This window comes from Balaenoptera physalus (genome assembly GCF_965194825.1).
Source record: "Balaenoptera physalus genome assembly, chromosome: 15".
Classification (NCBI taxonomy): domain Eukaryota; kingdom Metazoa; phylum Chordata; class Mammalia; order Artiodactyla; family Balaenopteridae; genus Balaenoptera; species Balaenoptera physalus.
In genome coordinates this window covers 72,527,631-72,547,820 of record NC_138894.1, presented here as the reverse complement: position 1 = coordinate 72,547,820, position 20,190 = coordinate 72,527,631, and the positions used below count along the sequence as shown (strand labels likewise).

The following is a 20,190-nucleotide window of genomic DNA, read 5'->3' as shown; positions in this document are numbered from 1 at the left end:
GCTCTGCAAGTAAGAGCAACGTTTGCTGGCCTATAGACCACACTCCAATAGCAAGTCTGGATCAACAGTGGCCAACCAAAAAAGGGACTTGGACCGCAAAGACTCCACAAAACTATATGCATAACAAGTTTTACCTAAATATAAAATAAATCTCTAGATAAATATAAGATCTATCAATTACAGATTAAAAAATACATATTCACTTAACAGTGGTAATGAAACCTCTTTTACTTTTTTTAAATCATCTATTTTGTCAATCAAGACATAGTAAAGAATAATTACTGTCCTCTAGGAAATTCCATACTTTCTAACATGAAGTAGGTTCCTTAAAAAGAGGAAAGTAGAGAAGAAGAATTACAATCCTGCAGCCTGTGGAATGAAAACCACATTCACAGAAAGATAGACAAGATGAAAGGCAGAGGGCTATGTACCAGACGAAGGAACAACATAAAACCCCAGAAAAACAACTAAATGAAGTGGAGACAGGCAACCTTGCAGAAAAAGAATTCAGAATAATGATAGTGAACATGATCCAGGACCTTGAAAAAGAATGGAGGCAAAGATCAAGAAGATGCACGAAATGTTTAACAAAGACCTAGAAGAATTAAAGAACAAACACCTAGAAGAATTAAAGAACAAACAAACAAAGAAGAACAATACAATAACTGAGATGAAAAACACACTAGAAGGAATCAATAGCAGAATAACTGAGGGAGAAGAATGGATAAGAGACCTGGAAAACAGAAGGGTGGAAATCACTGCCAAGGAACAGAATAAAGAAAAGAGTATGAAAAGAAATAAAGACAGCCTAAGAGACCTCTGGGACAACATTAAACACACCAACATTCACATTATAGGGGTCCCAGAAGGAGAAGAGAGAGAAAGGACCCGAGAAAATATTTGAAGAGATTATAGTCGAAAACTTCCCTAACATGGGAAAGGAAATAGCCACCCATGACCAGGAAGCACAGAGAGTTCCAGGCAGGATAAACCCAAGGAGAAACGCCAAGAAACATAGTAATCAAACTGACAAAAATTAAAGACAAAGAAAAATTATTGAAAGCAACAAGGGAAAAATTACAAATAACATACAAGGGAACTCCCGTAACGTTAACAGCTGATTTCTCAGCAGAAACTTTACAAGCCAGAAGGGAGTGGCATGATACATTTAAAGTGATGATAGGGAAGAACCTACAACCAAGATTACTCTACCCAGCAAGGATCTCATTCAGTTTCGACAGAGAAATCAAAAGCTTTACAGACAAGCAAAAGCTAAGAGAATTCAGCACCACCAAACCAGCTCTGAAGTTACAACAAATGCTAAAGGAACTTCTCTAAGTGGAAAACACAAGAGAAGAATAGGACCTACAAAAACAAACCCAAAACAATTAAGAAAATGGTCATAGGAACATACATATCGATAATTACCTTAACTGTGAATGGATTAAATGCTCCAACCAAAAGACACAGGCTGGCTAAATGGATACAAAAACAAGACCCATATATATGCTGTCTACAAGAGACCCACTTCAGACCTAGGGACACATACAGACTGAAAGTGAGGGGATGGCAAAAGATATTCCACGCAAATGGAAATCAAAAGAAAGCTGGAGTAGCAATACTCATATCAGATAAAATAAACTTTAAAATAAAGAATGTTACAAGAGACAAGGAAGGACACAACATAATGATCAAGGGATCAATCCAAGAAGAAGATATAACAGTTATAAATATATATTCACCCAACATAGAGGCACCTCAATACATAAGGCAACTGCTAACAGCTATAAAAGAGGAAATAGACAGTAACACAATAATAGTGGGGGACTTTTAACACCTCACTTACACCAGTGGACAGATCATCCAGACAGAAAATTAATAAGGAAACACAAGCTTTAAATGACACAACAGACCAGATACATTTAATTGATATTTATAGGACATTCCATCCAAAAACAGCAGATGACACTTTCTTCTCAAGTGCACACAGATCATTCTCCAGGATAGATCACATCTTGGGTCACAAATCAAGCCTTGGAAAATTTAAGAAAACTGAAATCATATCAAGCATCTTTTCTGACCACAACGCTATAAGATTAGAAATAAATTACAGGGAAAAAAATGTAAAAAAGACAAACACATGGAGGCTAAACAATACGTAACTAAATAACCAAGAGATCACTGAAGAAATCAAAGAGAAAATCAAAAAATACCTAGAGACAAATGACAACAAAAACATGACAATCCAAAACCTATGGGACGCATCGAAGAGGGAAGTTTACAGCAATACAATCCTACCTCAAGAAACATGAAAAATCTCAAATAAACAATCTAACCTTACACCTAAAGGAACTAGAGAAAGAAGAACAAACAAAACCCAAAGTTAGTAGAACGAAAGAAAACATAAAGATCAGAGCAAAAATAAATGAAATAGAAACAAAGCAGTAGCAAAGATAATAAAACTAAAGCCTGGTTCTTTGAGAAGATAAACAAAATCGATAAACCTCTAGCCAGACTCATCAAGAAAAAGAGGGAGAGGACTCAAATCAATAAAATTAGAAATGTAAAACGAGAAGTTACAACAGACACTGCAGAAGTACAAAGCATCCTAAGAGACTACTACAAGCAAATGTATGCCAATAAATTGGACAACTTGGAAGAAATGGACAAATTCTTAGAAAGGTATAACCTTCCAAGGCTGAACCAGGAAGAAACAGAAAATATGAACAGACCAATCACAAGTAATGAAATTGAAACTGTGACTAAAAATCTTCCAAGAAACAAAAGTCCAGGACCAGATGGCTTCACAGGTGAATTCTATCAAACGTTTAGAGAAGAGCTAACACCCATCCTTCTCAAACTCTTCCAAAATATCGCAGAGGATGGAACACTCCCAATCTCATTCTACGAGGCCACCATCACCCTGATACCAAAACCGGACAAAGATGATGCAAAAAAAGAAAATTACAGACCAATATCACCAATGAAGATAGATGCAAAAATCCTGAACAAAGTACTAGCAAACAGAATCCAACATCACCATGGTGTATGATTAAAAGGATCATACACCATGATCAAGTGGGATTTATCCCAGGGATGCAACGATTCTTCAATATACGCAAATCAATCAATGTGATACACCATATTAACAACCTGAAGAATAAAAACCATATGATCATCTGAATAGATGCAGAAAAAGCTTTTGACAAAATTCCACACCCATTTATGATAAAAACTCTCAAGAAAGTGGGCATAGAGGGAACCTACCTCAACATAATAAAGGCCATATACGACAAACCCACAGCCAACATCATTCTCAATGGTGAAAAACTGAAAGCATTTCCTCTAAGATCAGGAAGAAAACAAGGATGTCCACCCTTGCCACTATTATTCAACATAGTTTTGGAAGTCCTAGCCAAGGCAGTCAGAGAAGAAAAAGAAATAAAAGGAATCCAAATCAGAAAAGAAGAAGTAAAACTGTCACTGTTTGCAGATGACATGACACTATACATAGATAATCCAAAAGATGCCACCAGAAAACTACTAGAGCTAATCAATGAATTTGGTAAAGTTGCAGGATACAAAATTAATGCACAGAAATCTCTTGCATGCCTATGCACGAACAATGAAATATCAGAAAGAAATTAAAGAGAAACAATCTCATTCACAATTGCAACAAAAATAATAAAATACAAAGGAATAAACCTACCTAAGGAGGTAAAAGACCTGTACTCAGAAAACTATAAGACACTGGTGAAAGAAATCAAAGATGACACAAACAGAAGGAGAGATATACCATGTTCTTGGATTGGAAGGATGAATATTATGAAAATGACTACACTACCCAAAGCAATCTACAGATTCAACGCAATCCCTATCAAATTACCAATGGCATTTTTTACAGAACTAGAACAAAAAATCTTAAAGTTTGTAATGGAGACACCAAAGACCCCAAATAGCCAAAGCAGTCTTGAGGGAAAAAACGGAGCTGGAAGAATCAGACTCCCTGACTTCAGACTATACTCCAAAGCTACAGTAATCAAGACAATATGGTACTGGCACAACAACAGAAATATAGATCAATGGAACAGGATAGAAAGCCCAGAGATAAATCCACGCACCTACGGTCAACTAATCTATGACAAAGGAGGCAAGAATATACAATGGAGAAAAGACAGCCTCTTCAATAAGTGGTGCTAGGAAAACTGGACAGCTACCTATAAAAGAATGGAATTAGAACACTCCCTAGCACCATACACAAAAATAAACTCAAAATGGATTAGAGACCTAAGACCTCTAATAAGACCAGACACTATAAAACTCTTAGAGGAAAACACAGGAAGAACACTCTTTGACATAAATCACAGCAAGATCTTTTTGATCCACCTCCTAGAGCAATGGAAATAAAAACAAAAAAAAAAACAAATGGGACCTAATGAAACTAAAAGCTTTTGTAAAGCAAAAGAAACTACAAACAAGGCGAAAAGACAACCCTCAGAATGGGAGAAAATATTTGCAAATGAATGAACGGACAAAGGATTAATCTCAAAAATATATAAACAGCTCATGCAGTTCAACATTAAAAAAACAAACAACCCAATCCAAAAATGGACAGAAGACCTAAATAGACATTTCTCCAAAGAAGACATACAGATGGCCAAGAGGCACATGAAAAACTGCTCAACATCACTAATTATTAGAGAAATGCAAATCAAAACTACAGTGAGGTATCACCCACACCAGTTAGCATGGACATCATCAGAAAATCTACAAACAACAAATGCTGGAGACGGTGTGGAGAAAAGGAAACCCTCTTGCACTGCTGGTGGGTATGTAAATTGATACAGCCACTATGGAGAACAGTATGGAAGTTCCTTAAAAAACTAAAAATAGAATTACCATATGACCCAGCAATCCCACTACTGGGAATATACCCAGAAAAAACCATAATTCAAAGAGACACATGCGGGGGCTTCCCTGGTGGTGCAGTGGTTGAGAATCTGCCTGCTAACGCAGGGGACACGGATTCGAGCCCAGGTCTGGGAAGATCCCACATGCCGCGGAGCAACGAGGCCCGTGAGTCACAACTACTGAGCCTGCGCGTCTGGAGCCTGTGCTCCGCAACGAGAGGCCACGATAGTGAGAGGCCCGTGCACCGCGATGAAGAGTGGCCCCCGCTTGCCGCAACTAGAGGAAGCCCTTGCACAGAAACGAAGACCCAACACAGCCAAAAATAAAAATTAATTAATTAATTAATTAAAAAAAAAAAACAATGTGAATCTGTAAGCTGAGAGTAAGAGCACACAGCTAATCCTTGGTAACACTAAAAAAAAAAAAAAAAAAAAAAGACACATGCACCCCAATGTTCACTGCAGTACTATTTACAATAGCCAGGTCATGGAAGCAACCTAAATGGCCATCGACAGCCGAATGGATAAAGAAGATGTGGTACATATATACAATGGAATATTACTCAGCCATAAAAAGGAAAAACTGGGTCATTTGCAGAGATGTGGATGGATCTAGAGACTGTCATACAGAGTGAAGTAAGTCAGAAAGAGAAAAACAAATATTGTATATTAACGCATATATGTGGAACCTAGAAAAATAGTACAGATGAACTGGTGTGCAGGGCAGAAACAGAAACACAGATGTAGAGAACAAACGTACGGACACCAATCAGGGAAAGTGGCGGGGGTGGGGGGGCTGGTGGTGGGATGAACTGGGAGATTGGGATTGACATACATACACTAATATGTATAAAATGGATGACTATTAAGAACCTGCTGTGTAAAAAAATAAATTAAATTAAATTCAGGGAAAAAAAAGGAAAGTAGAATACACCTCAAAAAGCCCGAGGACCAAAATAAAATTTAAAAATTTTTAAATAAATAAATAAAGCCTGAGGACCATTCTAGTCATATCACTTACCTTTCCTAGAATTTTATCCGTATTGTGTTTCAGTCACCACACAGCTTTATGTTCTACTAGTTATTTAATAAACTATTACATCATAAGGTTAACTATGACCAATCACGTTATAATTTGCTTTCATTTGTTAACTGAATAAATATTTATGGAGCAGCTATTTATGTGCCAGGAAGTGGGATGAATGCTGTAGTTATAGCAAGAAAAAAAAGAGAGGAAATGGGACTTTCCTGGTGGTCCAGTGGTAAAGAATCCTCCTTGCAATGCAGGGGATGTGGGTTCAATCCCTGGTCAGGGAACTAAGATCTCACATGCTGTGGAGCAACTAAGCCCGTGCACCACAACTATTGAGCTTGCCCGCCTCAACTAGAGAGGCTGCGTGCCACAAACTACAGAGCCCATGCACTCTGGAACCCACGCCAAGCTACAGAGCCCACGAGCCCTGGAGCCTGTGCACCACAACTAGAGAAGAGAAAACCCACACGCCACAACTAGAGAGAAGCCCGTGCACCGCAATGAAAAGATCCCGCATGCCTCAACGAAGATCCTGCGTGCCGCAACTAAGACCCGATGCAGCCAAAAATAAATAATAAAATTTTTTAATAAAAAACTTAAAAAAAAGACAGGAGAGATACCTGCCTTCATGGCACTTTATAAGTGTCAATGTCTTAAATCCAAAGAATGGTGGAAAGATGATAAATTCAGACACCAGGACAAGCTAATAGGAAAGACAGTTTCGGTTAGGAGAGGAGCCTTCCAGTGCTAATCAAAGTATTCCACATACATAAGGTAAAGAATGATCAACTATCACAACTTTTTTAACATTCTTTTTTAATTGGTACCAGCATAGTAAATATAATTCTACAGGACTGGTTAAAACAAAGTAACCAGGCTTCTCTGGTGGCGCAGTGGTTAAGAATCCGCTTGCCAATGCAAGGGACACGGGTTTAAGCCCTGGTCCGGGAAGATCCCACATGCCGTGGAGCAACTAAGCCCGTGCACCCCAACTACTGAGCCTGCGCTCTAGAGCCCATGAGCCACAACTACTGAAGCTCATGTGCCTAGAAACCGTGCTCTGCAACAAGAGAAGCCACTGCAATGAGAAGCCTGCGCACCGCAACGAAGAGCAGCGCCCGCTTGCCACAACTAGAGAAAGCCCATGTGCAGCAACGAAGAACCAACACAGCCAAAAATAAATAAATAAAATGAAAATTTTTTTAAAATGTAAAAAAAACCCAAAAAACCAAAGTAACAAGAGACAAAGCAGAAGCAAAAAATACAAAGCCAAAAAAGTAGGTTGTCAGCACCTAGTATTTTCTTCTTAATCACTCTAAATCTGTTAAAACCAAGCTAAGAAATAAACTCTAATCTGTGATAGAAAGTCTACAAATAATAAGATTAATATGTTAGGGAGTTCCTAGGTGGCCTAGTGGTTAGGATTTGGCGCTCTCACTGCGGAGGCCTAGGTTCAATCCCTGGTTGGGGAATCATCCCGCATGCCGCGTAGTGTGGCCAAAACACAAAAATAAATAAGATTAACATGCTAGACTTTTTATGACAGTGGCTCCTGGATCGCTGAATGTTACAGGCCAATAAAATTTCAGAAGAAATTTAAGGGACCAACATAGGGTTGCAATTTTTTTTTTTTTTTTTGCACATGTCAACTTTATTTGAAGTACTGACAGTAAACTTATTCAAAACAATGTAATGTTGCCTTGAGGTATTTTGTATATGAGAAAGATGAATGTTAACATTTTCCACCACAGTACTGGTTGTACAATGATAATTATCATGATTATGAAATTTGTAGCAAGATGGATCCTGGTTTTCCATATTTAGTGTTATTCTAATTATATATTTTATATTAAAAAGATTAAAGTATTGAGAAGTCCAAAATGTCAAAAACATGAGCTCTCATCTCAAAACAGACTTTGTCATTATAGATGGTTTAATTTCCATACCAATAATAATGTTATGTTACTTCACTATCAATATGTTATGCAGGTAAAATGAGATGAGACATTATCAATTAAAATTTTTTAATTGAAATATAGTTGATTTACAATGTTGTGTTAGTTTCAGGTGTACAGCAAAGTGATTCAGATACATATATATATATATACGTGTATATATATATTCTTTTTCAGATTCTTTTCCATTATAGGTTATTACAAGATAGTGAATATAGTTCCCCATGCTATACAGGAAGTCCTTGTTTTTTCTCTATTTTATATATAGTAGTGTCTATCTGTTAATCTCAAATTCCTAATTTATCCTTAGCTCCTGCCTTTTCCCTTTGGTAACCATAAGTTTGTTTTCTATGTCTGTGAGTCTATTTCTGTTTTTTAAATAAGTTCATTTGTATCATTTTTTTAGATTCCACATATAAGTGATACCATATGATATTTGTCTTTCTCTGTCTGACTTTATTTAGTATGATAATCTCTAGGTCCATCCATGTTGCTGCAAATGGTATCATTTAATTGTTTTTTGTGGCTGAGTAATATCCCACTATATATTGTACATATACCATATCTTCTTTATCCATTCATCTGTCGATGGTCACTTAGGTTGCTTCCATGTCTTGGCTATTGTAAATAGTGCTGCTGTGAACACTGTGGTGCATGTGTCTTTTCAAATTAGAGTTTTCATCTTTTCCAGATACATGGCCAGGAGTGGGACTGCTATTGTAACTCTATTTTTAGTTTTTTAAGAAACTTCCACGCTGTTCTCCATAGTGGCTGTGCAAATTTTTTATTTTCTCAAGAAAGGACATTTAAAACACATCAACCATTTATCTATGACCACCATGATTTCTTAAAATAAATACCGTAACACCAAAAAGTAATAAGTGCACAATTTTAAGATAACCTCAGTCCTTTAAACTGAATAACCACATTTCATTGATTCCAAGAAGGTGCACCAGTGTTTTATGTATCACTAAGAAAGAAAGAAAATAAAAAACCTTCCAATTAAAATAAGACAGATGGTTTCTTATCACTTAGAATTTTTATATTTATTGGAAAAGTTCTTAAACTTATTTAGATGTGAATTCTCATAACACAAGTTTATGTAAAAAAGAAAAGCAAAATGAACTCAAGATACTCTTAAAATTTTCTTCACATTCGCAATCTAATATCTAAATTGCTTTTTAACTCAGTCATCAGTGACCCTGTTTTTCCATAATATCATTCTCTGTACCAAAGGAATTAGTGATGTGATATTCCTTTTAAATATGTTCCTCTACTGCCTCGGGACTCTAGTCCAAGAAACTGACACACATTGTCCAAGTCTTGATGCTATATCTTTTCTGATCTTACCAAAAGGTATCACCAAAAGGTGCAACCAACAGGTTTCAGAAGACAACCCAGGCATGTTCATCTCTTTCATAAATGGTCCTTAAATGGTATGTTACCAGAAACACCAATGAGTTGCAGTTGTCTAGTCATACCAACAGGATTAATTATTGAGTTCGAGTATATGTAGGCAGTGACAACTATTTCGCAACTGACAATGATTTAAAGATGCCATTGATTGTAAAACACATCTCAATTTCAGAAATGTTAAAATGTGGGAAAACCTACATCTTAAAATCAATGAAATATAGTAGCACTATGAAAACCACACTCTCCACAATGTTCTGGCATTTTTTAATTTCAATGCAAAACAGTGAAAAAATTCATCAAAAAACAGCATTTGGGAACCACTTCTCACTACAATGAAAAGTATTTCTCAGAAGGCTTACTGACTATAATGACCTCATTTAATTTAAAAAATAACATTTCAGCAGTTCTCCCTAAATCCCTTCTCTCATTACTGATGTCTTACTGTGACCATATACTTATAATTTATTGCTATGCTATTTACAAAACTAAGTATCCTATTTTTAGATACATGGCAAGGGATGCTGTTTGTTTTTATGTATCTTATGACAGGACTCCTCATACAGAAAATAATATGCCCTTAGGAGTACAAGAACACAAGAATTGTCTCACTGAATCTGACCCAAAACCCATCCAGAGAAGTACTGTATCAAACCAAAAAAACAAAAACAAAAATAAAAAAAACCTTGCTATGAAGAACACTATTGTTCTCCTTGATACAAACCTCAAAGGGTTAGACCAAATCCAAATATCTTGGATTCCTTATTACCCACTAAAATTATAAACATTTTAAGAATCTGTTTATATTTTTTGCTAAACTCTGTAGTTCAGAATAGAATCCATAGCGGCAAATAACTATCCAAATGAACAATCTTTAGTGCATACCAACTAACCCATATCTGGCCAAGTGGACATCACTTACCACTTTTCTGTCCACTCATATACAGTCTCTCAAAATTTTCATATAGTTAATACCAATTCCACTGGCATTTCATACGTAAAAGGGCTTCAAATTTGAAGGATCACGGTGTATTTCTCCCTTGAGGTGATTTACAAAACCATAACCTGAAAATAGGTTCAGCATTGATCCCTTTAACAGTCTATTAATTTGGACTCCCTATTCTTACTCTTATTCTGTTTATAAACAAATTCCCTATCCCTATCAAATGATGCCACTAAGTTCCTTGAGAGTGCCTGGTTATAGTATCTTACCTAAACTCTTTTTTAAGATCAAGATACTGATTTTTGTCTGCTATTTCTTCATTATAAAAAAAAAAATATATATATATATATATATAATATATATATAATATATATATATATATGTTCAGTATGGAAATTGTGGGGAATACATATTAAGAAGGGGGAAAAACAAAAATCCCATAATTATTTTAAAAACCCACCAAAATTAATATTTTCCAAATTTCCTTCTAGTCTTTAAAATGATATACAATTCTGTAACTTGATTTTATTTACATAACATTATACATAGGTATTTCCCTGTATTATGAACTCTTTATAGACATTTTATGGCTAAATAAGATTTCTTTTTGTAAATGGATCACTGCTTCCTTAAACACTACTCTAATATAAGATGTTTAGGTTCTTTCTTTCCAATTTTTTGCGCTATTATAAACAATTCTGTAATATATATCTCTATTTCCATATTTTAAATTATCTCCTTTTGAGATTCTCAGAATCGAATTACTATGTAAATCAATGAGTCTTTTTAAGATTTCAATACATACATTCAAAATGTTATCCAAAATTGCATCCATTCAAAATCATGCACCATGCATGAACAATACCTGTTTCACCATACCCTCACCATTCTCCTCAAAACAGTATTTTAAAAGATTAATTTAACTCATCCCTCATTTGATAAAAATTTAATGCCTGACCTCAATTATATTTGACATTTCAAAATAAATTACTTTATTTCTTCAGAGTAATTTAAATGCCTAGGAAAAATACATTTTGACTCTTAAGATATGTATTTTCTACTTGGACCATGAAATAGCAACATAATTGTTGCTGCCAGTCACAAGTTATCCATTACTAATGTTTAGCAAACAACTACTATCTATTGGCCTTTACAGTAGGCAGGTCAAATTCAAAACCAAGCCTATTATGCTGCATTATGCTACTGTTTTAAATCGCTCACAATCCTTAAGACTTTTATATTCTCCTGCCATTAAATCTTTTTAAGTAATGGGGTATTTTTTTAACCTTTTAGTTACGATAATTCTTTCTCCTATAATAGTCAAAAAGTGGTCTACAGACAAGAATCATCCAATAATGTGTTTATTTTAAAAAGAGATCACTATGTCATCACAATCTCTGGGGATGGTTACCTGGAGTTTTTAACAAGCTTTTAACAAGCTCTCAGGTGGCTGTGATACACACTAAAATGTGGGGCCCCTGCCATAAAGGCATTCATGTACACATGCTATATGAATGAATACATGAATGAATGCAGCTAACAGACTCTTGGACAGTTTATATTAGTTATAAACTGTTTTCATTACATAAATAAATCACATAATCTGTAAGTTAGCAATATATAAATGCATGAATTTTTACCTCTAAACTACTTTGAATCCATAAGTGATCCACTGTTTCTTAAAATTTACGTAAGTTTATTTTTAATAGTGTTTCTAGCCTCTCACTTCAATCAATGCCTCTCCAGCTTTTCCACTCAAATAACAAATGAAAAAGGAAAATAAACTCAGATTCATAGAAACTGGGTGATATGCAAACAAATTCTTTTAAATCTTCTGTTTTAGTCCAAAAACTCATGTGAGGGGCTTCCCTGGTGGCGCAGTGGTTAAGAATCCTCCTGCCAATGCAGGGGACGTGGGTTCGAGCCCTGGTCCAGGAAGATCCCACATGCCACGGAGCAACTAAGCCCATGCACCACAACTATTGAGCCTGCGTTCTAGAGCCCGTGAGCCACAACTACTGAACCCATGTGCCACAACTACTGAGCCTGCACTCTAGAGCCTGTGCTCCACAACAAGAGAAGCCACCACAATGAGAAGCCCGTGCACCACAACAGAGTAGCCCCTGCTCTCCGCAACTAGAGAAAGCCCACGCACAGCAACGAAGACCCAATGCAGCCAAAAATAAAATAAATAAAATTTTTTTTTAAATTCATGTGAATGTAATAAACTAAATGACAATATCCATAGTAATTTCAAAATTCCCATGCTCCTATCTGCAATTTAAATGGAGGCTTCAAGAAGATACACCACATTTATCCTCTAACACAGGGTCAAGTACTCTAGTTAGGAAACACGAACCTGGATCATAAAAAGCAACAAGCTAAATGAGCTGAAGTGGTACAAATGCTTAAAGTTGGGTCCACAACACTTCCTTAATGCATATCTAACCAGGAATCATTATTTTCTTCCAACTGCAACTTTTTTTTTTTTAATATTTCTTTAGGTTACAACCAGCCAATTGATACTAGTGAATCTGGATAATTTGGTACCAAATGCAAAAACATAATTTATGGAAAAATAAAACAAGTCTGCCTTAGCGGAAAGAATCAGGAATAGGATAACACTTCCCACACAAGGAAACAATTCTCAGGCAATTGCTAAAAAATAAAAGTTTCTTAAGGTAAAAGGAAAAATTAGAATTTTCATTTTTCATATATTTCTACCACTAAACAAATCTGTAGACATTATCACATCTCACTCTATTCTGTGTAATACAGATTTTCTTCTCTAAGAGTTTTCACTTACAGAGTTTGATCTGAAAAAGTGTATCAGGCCCAGCGGACTAGATCTAACTTATAAGACTGCACATGTGTAAACTGCTATAACAAAAGATCTGAAACAATCTAAGCACCTACCAAAAAAGAAATTGGTTAAACTAATCATGGTAGATCCATAAAATAGAATATTCAGCAACGGGAAAACAAAGAGACAAATTTTATGAACCTCTATGAAAGATCTTTTAATTGAGGGTAAAAAGAAGCATGGTACAGAAGGATACAATATGCTGCCATTTTTGTGTGTGCATATATATCATACATGATTATGTACTGATTTTTATTCATGTGGAATTCCTCTAGGCAAACACAAAAGAAATGGATAACAATGACTGAATCCTGAGAAGGGGACAGAGAGTAGAGGGAAACTTTACTTTTCACTGTATACCTTTTTCTATCTCTTGTATTTTGCACTACACACATATACTACCTACCCAAAAATTAAGTATAAAAAAAGACGGTGCAGTCATATAACATTAAATAATGATGCTGCAGACACATGTTTACTGACATGGAAAAAAGCTTATAAACACTAAACCCAGGGACTTCCCTGGTGGTCCAGTGGCTAAGACTTCGTGCTCCCAATGCAGGGGGCCCCGTTCGATCCCTGGTCAGGGAACTAGATCCCACGTGACGCAACTAAGAGTTCGCATACTGCAACTACAAAGCCCGCACACCACAACGAAGATCCTGCACGCAGCAATGACGATCCCGAATGCTGCAACTAAAGACCTGGCGTAGCCAAATAAATAAATAAATATTAAAAAAAAAAAACTAAACCCAACTAACAACAAATCATTGTTAGACCTAAGACAATACCTAAATTAATAATCTAGGTTAAAATAAATAAAGCCAAATGGTTAAGAATTGCTATTTGACCAATAAAATATGTATCAGAGTACTGGAATACATATGGACCAATCTGACAAGACTTCCCTGTTACCAAAAAGGGATTTCCCCTTTTACTTCACTTCCCTAGGTTTGACATTCATCACCAAATTTCTGGTAGATAGAATCAGTGAATACAGAAACATTCTAGAAAAGAATGGTCCAGAAAAGACAACATTAAACACATTATTAATATTTTTTTTAGTTTATTTATTTTTATTGAAGTATAGTTGATTATTAATATCTTTCTTTATAATTCTTCTCCATTGAAAATGCAATGCTTTCAACAGTTGTTTTTTTTTTAAATTTGTCTATCAAGGACTAGAGTTATTCTCCACTCTGATTTTCTCAGCAATCATGTACCAGATAATCTAGAAAAGTCAAATTACTTTTTGAAGTAATTAACTATAATCTAATGCAATTTTTGTTTTTGTACTCTTGTGGCATGTTTGAGGCCTGTTTCTTTCTTTCACTAAGCATTGGTACTGCATATGCCAGCTCATCCATCTAAAGAATTGTGTTTCTGATTTTGCAACCATAAGATGCAAACAAAAAGAATCTCAGCAAGTTTTTACTTGATAACTAGCCAAGAAAACATGCCTAATGTGGACTGAGAGATGGGCATACCAGGTATCAGATATGCAGAAAAGAAAAAGATAGTCGGTCATAACAGCCATCAAGATAAAAGGCTTTCCAAGTTCTGAGATTGATGATTTAGGGAGAAAATTAAGTTTGGAAACCAAGGGATATGGTTCAACATGGAAGTTGAGGTATACATGTGCATCCACTCTGCCAAACCCTTTCCATATCCTTTGTACTGTTTTCATCAAACTGCTTAACACTGAAACAAATGTGTTAATGTAAAAGCTGCCCAGATTGAAGAATACCTGGGTTTAAACCCAAGTGGCACCTCTCCCATTCCCAGAAGATCATACCAGAAAAGTTTTGACAGGCTCAGCCATACTCAGGCACTAGCACCTTTAAGAGGCCTTAGACAATATCACTGGCACTTTCTTTTAAACCACAGCCACCACAAAAATTCTATTAAAGAAATAAAAACTCCCTCCCAAACTCCTCTACACTTAGGCCATTTCAAAAGAAATATAGATAACTACACAACCAATCTTAATTCTATAAGCCAACATTTCCCAAACTGTGTTAGCAAAATTAGAATATAGAATTTTGTGCCTAAATAAATTGGAAAGGGGTGAGTGAAAGAATCAATGATGACTAAACTTGGGAGCTGGATAAATGATAGTGCCACTATCAGTGACAGAATTAAGACCAGGAATTAAGACCAAGTTTGTTCCAAGATGAAGACTTTGACTTAGACACACTGAAAGTTTTAGGAGACAATAAGGCAACCAGGTAAAGATATGCAATTGGTAAAGAATAAGAGTCTTAAATACAGAAAAAAAAAAGGATTAAGGACAGAAACAAAGAATTCAGAGTCATTTAATTAAGGTGGTGAAAGACAAGAATGGATAGGAACTGCCTAAATGTGTACAGATTGATGTTGACAACACAAATGTTAAAAATCTGAGGCTTAGGATACAGATATGAGTAAGAAGTTGAGCCAGTGAAGGAGGGGAAAGAGGTGCAGCACAAGAAATAGAGGGAAAATACAGTACAAGGAAAGCAAAGAGGTAAGATCTTCAGGAAGATTAGCAGAATCCAATGGTCTCTAATGAATGAGCATGATGAGAACAGAAAAAATGCCAATCAATGTAGTATTTGCTGATTATGAGAAATCAGTAACCTTGGAGCAATTAGTTTTCAGTGGCTGGGGGTAAAACTTGCATTTACAAGTAGTTACAGACAAGATGAGTTACAAGAAAATGGAGTCATCAAATGAAAACCAATCCAAGAAGAATTGAAAGCAACTATCATTGCCTTCTTTTTCATCACCTCTAGGCCTCCCAATCTGAGGTCTCCAACGCTTCAAATACATCAATTTACTCACTTTATGAAATATAACCTTAGGCATTAGCAATCATATTTTTATACCTCTTAATAAAGAAAGCCATCTAATAATGTCATGGGAAAATCAACATTCGGGTATGCTTTTGGAATTTTATCCAAATAGGTAGCAAACAACCTGAATCTGAGAGTGTATTTTTTGGAAGATAAACACCCTCTAAGATTTTCTCTACACATTCAAATTTAAACATGTATTACAGGGACTTCCCTGGTGGCGCAGTGGTTAAGAATACGCCTGCCAATGCAGGGAACGCGGGTTCAAGCCCTGGTCCGGGAAGATCCCACATGCCGCGGAGCAACTAAGCCCGTGCACCACAACAACTGAGCCTGGGCTCTAGAGCCCGCAAGCCACAACTACGGAAGCCCATGCGCCTAGAGCCCAAGTTCCACAACAAGAGAAGCCACCGTGATGAGAAGCCTGTGCACCGCAACGAAGAGTAGCCCCCCGCTCGCCACAACTAGAGAAAGCCCGTGTGCAGAAACGAAGACCCAATGCAGCCAAATATTTAAAAATTAATAAATAAATAAATTTATTTTAAAAATAAATAAATAAAAATAAACATGTATTATAGGTTAACAATCCTGTAGCTAGTTCTGCAGAAACGTAAAGCCAACATTTCGTGTTAAAAAGGAGAGTGATAATTAAAAATATTAGCATTTGGTATTGGTAGTATAGCTTTCATCTATAAAAGCAACCTTTAAACATCTATTAATAATGGGCTTTCTAACAATCCTGTTTGCTGCAGCAGAATACAAGCATGAACATGATTACAATCTACCCTGAGGACACATAAAATATAACTTAAAACATTTTTGATTAATAGTCAATAATTACAATAAATGGGGATATAACAACCAAAGTTATTTTAAAGTACTTCAGAATAAAAGTAAATCTTCTCAATTTGAACTTCAGTAACTGTCATCCAGAAAGTTCAGAAAAGGACCAGACCAAATTTTTTATTCCAATAAAGAAAAAATTTGTTAAGTAAATACCATGAACAAGGTAATACATGCAACAAAAGCATGCTGTTTTCAGCTACTTTAGATATACTTGATGTTCAGTTCAAAAAGGAGGCAAGAAAAGAACTGTAAACAAGAGGGACAGGAAAAAAACGAATTTATAGTGTACCTGCAATGTCACAGGCATAGTACCGGGTTCCTTAAAATGTTATTCTTGATTAACTGTCATAGTAATCATATGACATAGTTATTATCTCTAGCTTACAAATAAATTTAAAAAACAAAGTTTCCTTGGGACTTCCCTGGTGGTCCAGTGGTTAAGACTCCACACTTCCACCACAGGGGGCACGGGTTCGATCCCTGGTTGGGGAACGAAAAACCTGCACATCACATGGCGCAGCCAAAAAAAAAGAAAAAAAAAAAAAACTTTCCTCAAGTTCATACAGCTAATAAATGGCAATGTCAAGATCTCTGAGCCATATCGGTCTGTCTCTGAACTGTGGGGCTGTCCTACTTCACAGCACAATGCCAACTCTGAGATTCAAGTGATCCAGGTGACAATCCTAGCTTTCCTACAGATCCAGGCCTCAATTTCCTTTCCTGTAAAATGAAGAGGGTAAACTCAATTATGTCTGTAATTCCAGGTTACTGTAACATACTAAGAGGTAGAATTGTTTAGGTTGATGCTTAAAAAAGATAATTATCAATAATTTTATATGCATTTTACTAGGTATGACTCCATGCCATCAGCTTTCATTCTACGCCTTCCTCAAATGTTATATCAGAAACTAAGAAAGATCAAGGTAGGAATGACTGAGCAGACATCAAGAACCTCTTTCCCAAAAGTGAGAAGAGAACAAAATTAAGTAACATATAAGAGAATTTAATTACTCTTAAGAAATTACACCTTTCTTGATAAAAATCCTGAAACAGAGACCTTTTTTTTTTTTTTTTGGGCTGCGCGGATTGTGGGATCTTAGTTCCCTGACAAGGGCCTGAACCCAGGCCACCACAGTGAAAGCGCTGAGTCCTAACCACTGGAACACCAGGGAGTTCCCAACAAAGCCTTTTAAAGTAAAGCTTTGCAAAGTATGAATCTCAATGTACTTTCATCATTAAAAGAATCATCAACTTTACCAAATTCATTGATTAGTTCTAGTAGTTTTCTGGTGTCATCTTTAGAATTTTCTCTGTATAGCATCATGTCATCTGCAAACAGTGACAGTTTAACTTCTTCTTTTCCAATTTGTATTCCTTTTATTTCTTTTTCTTCTCTGATTGTCATGGTGAGGACTTCCTATATACTAACAATGGAAGATCAGAAAGAGAAATTAAGGAAACAATCCTATTTACCATTGCAATAAAAAGAATAAAATACCTAGGAATAAACCTACCTAAGGAGGCAAAATATCTGTACTCAGAAAACTATAAAACACTGATAAAAGAAATCAAGGATGACACAAACAGATGGAGAGATATACCATGTTCTTGGATTGGAAGAATCAATATTGTGAAAATGACTATACTTCCCAAAGCAATCTACAGATTCAATGCGATCCCTATCAAATTACCAATGGCATTTTTCACAGAATTAGAACAAAAAACTTTACAATTTATATGGAAATACAAAAGACCCCCAATAGCCAAAGCAATCTTCAGAAAGAAAAATGGAGCCGGAGGAATCAGGCTCCCCAACTTCAGACTACACTACAAAGCTACAGTAATCGAGACAGTATGGTACTGGCACAAAAACAAATATAAATCAATGGTACAGGACAGAAAGCCCAGATATAAACCCACGTAGCTATGATCACCTAATCTCTGACAAAGGAGGCAAGAATATACAATGGAGAAAAGACAGCCTCTTCAATAAGTGGTGCTGGGAAAACTGGACAGCTACATGTAAAAGAATGAAATTAAAACACTAACACCATACAAAAAAATAAGCTCAAAATGGATTAAAGACCTAAATGTAAGACAGGACACTATAAAGCTCTTAGAGAAAAGCACTCTTTAACATAAATCACAGTAAGATCTTTTTTGACCCACCTCCTAGAGAAATGAAAAGAAAAATAAGCAAATGGGACCTAATTAAACTTAAAAGCTTTTGCACTGGAAAGGAAACCATAAAAAAGATGAGAAAACAACCCTCAGAATGGGAGAAAATATTTGCAAGCAAAGCAATGGACAAAGGATTAATTTCCAAAATATACAAATAGCTCATGCAGCTCAGTATCAAAAAAACAAACAACCCAATCGAAAAACGGGCAGAAGACCTAAATAGACATTCCTCCAAAGAAGACATACAGATGGCCAACAAATGCATGAAAAGATGCTCAACATCACTAATTATTAGAGAAATACAAATCAAAACTACAATGAGGTATCATCTCACACCAGTCAGAATGGCCATCATCAAAAAATCTACAAACAATAAATGCTGGAGAGGGTATGGAGAAAAGGGAACCCTCTTGCACTGTTGATGGGAATGTAAATTGATACAGCCACCGTAGACAACAGTATGGAGGTTCCCTAAAAAACTAAAGATAAAACTATCATATGACCCAGCAATCCCACGACTGGGCATATAGCCTGAGAAAACAATAATTCAAAAAGTCACATGTGGAAGATGGCGGAAGAGTAAGACGCGGACATCACCTTCCTCCCCACAGATACATCAGAAATATATCTACACATGGAACTGCTCCTATAGAACACCCACTGAACGCTGGCAGAAGACGTCAGACCTCCCAAAAGGCAAGAAACTCCCCAGGTACCTGGGTAGGGCAAAAGAAAAAAGAAATAACAGAGACAAAAAAATAGGGATAGGACCTGCATCAGTGGGAGGGAGCCGTGAAGGAGGAAAGGTTTCCACACACTAGGAAGCCCCTTCGTGGGCAGAGACTGCGGGTGGCAGAGGGGGGAAGCTTTGGAGCCACGGAGGAGAGCGCATCAACAGGGGTGCAGAGGGCAAAGCTGAGAGATTCCCGCACACAGGATCGGTGCCGACCAGCACTCACCAGACCGAGAGGCTTGTCTGCTCAACCGCTGGGGCGGGCGGGGGCTAAGAGCTGAGGCTCGGGCTTCAGTCGGATCCCAGGGAGAGGACTGGGGCTGGCGGCGTGAACACAGCCTGAAGGGGTTAGCGCACCACAGCTAGCCGGGAGGGAGTCCAGGAAAAGGTCTGGAGCTGCCAAAGAGGTAAGAGACTTTTTCTTGCCTCTGTTTCCTGGTGCGCGAGGAGAGGGGATTCAGAGCACCGCTTAAACGAGC

At 36.5% G+C, this 20,190-nt stretch overlaps 1 protein-coding gene across 7 annotated transcripts in view; it reads right to left on the bottom strand.

Annotated features, from left to right (window-relative positions):
* The window catches only part of MEMO1 (mediator of cell motility 1), a 134,917-nt gene that overhangs the window by 69,860 nt on the left and 44,867 nt on the right, over positions 1–20,190 (bottom strand). For 2 of the 7 annotated variants that reach the window (XR_014254110.1, XM_082427004.1), the window contains one exon: positions 18,055–18,221. The exons of 4 other annotated variants lie outside the window; for them this stretch is intronic. Coding sequence is in view for 2 of the 3 variants with exons in the window: in XM_082427004.1 (XP_082283130.1) it covers positions 18,055–18,202 (148 nt within the window). In the remaining variant the exon portion in view is untranslated. Of the gene's footprint in view, positions 1–18,054; positions 18,336–20,190 lie in introns of those variants that run through there. One more of the 7 variants, XM_082427001.1, reaches the window with a different exon arrangement.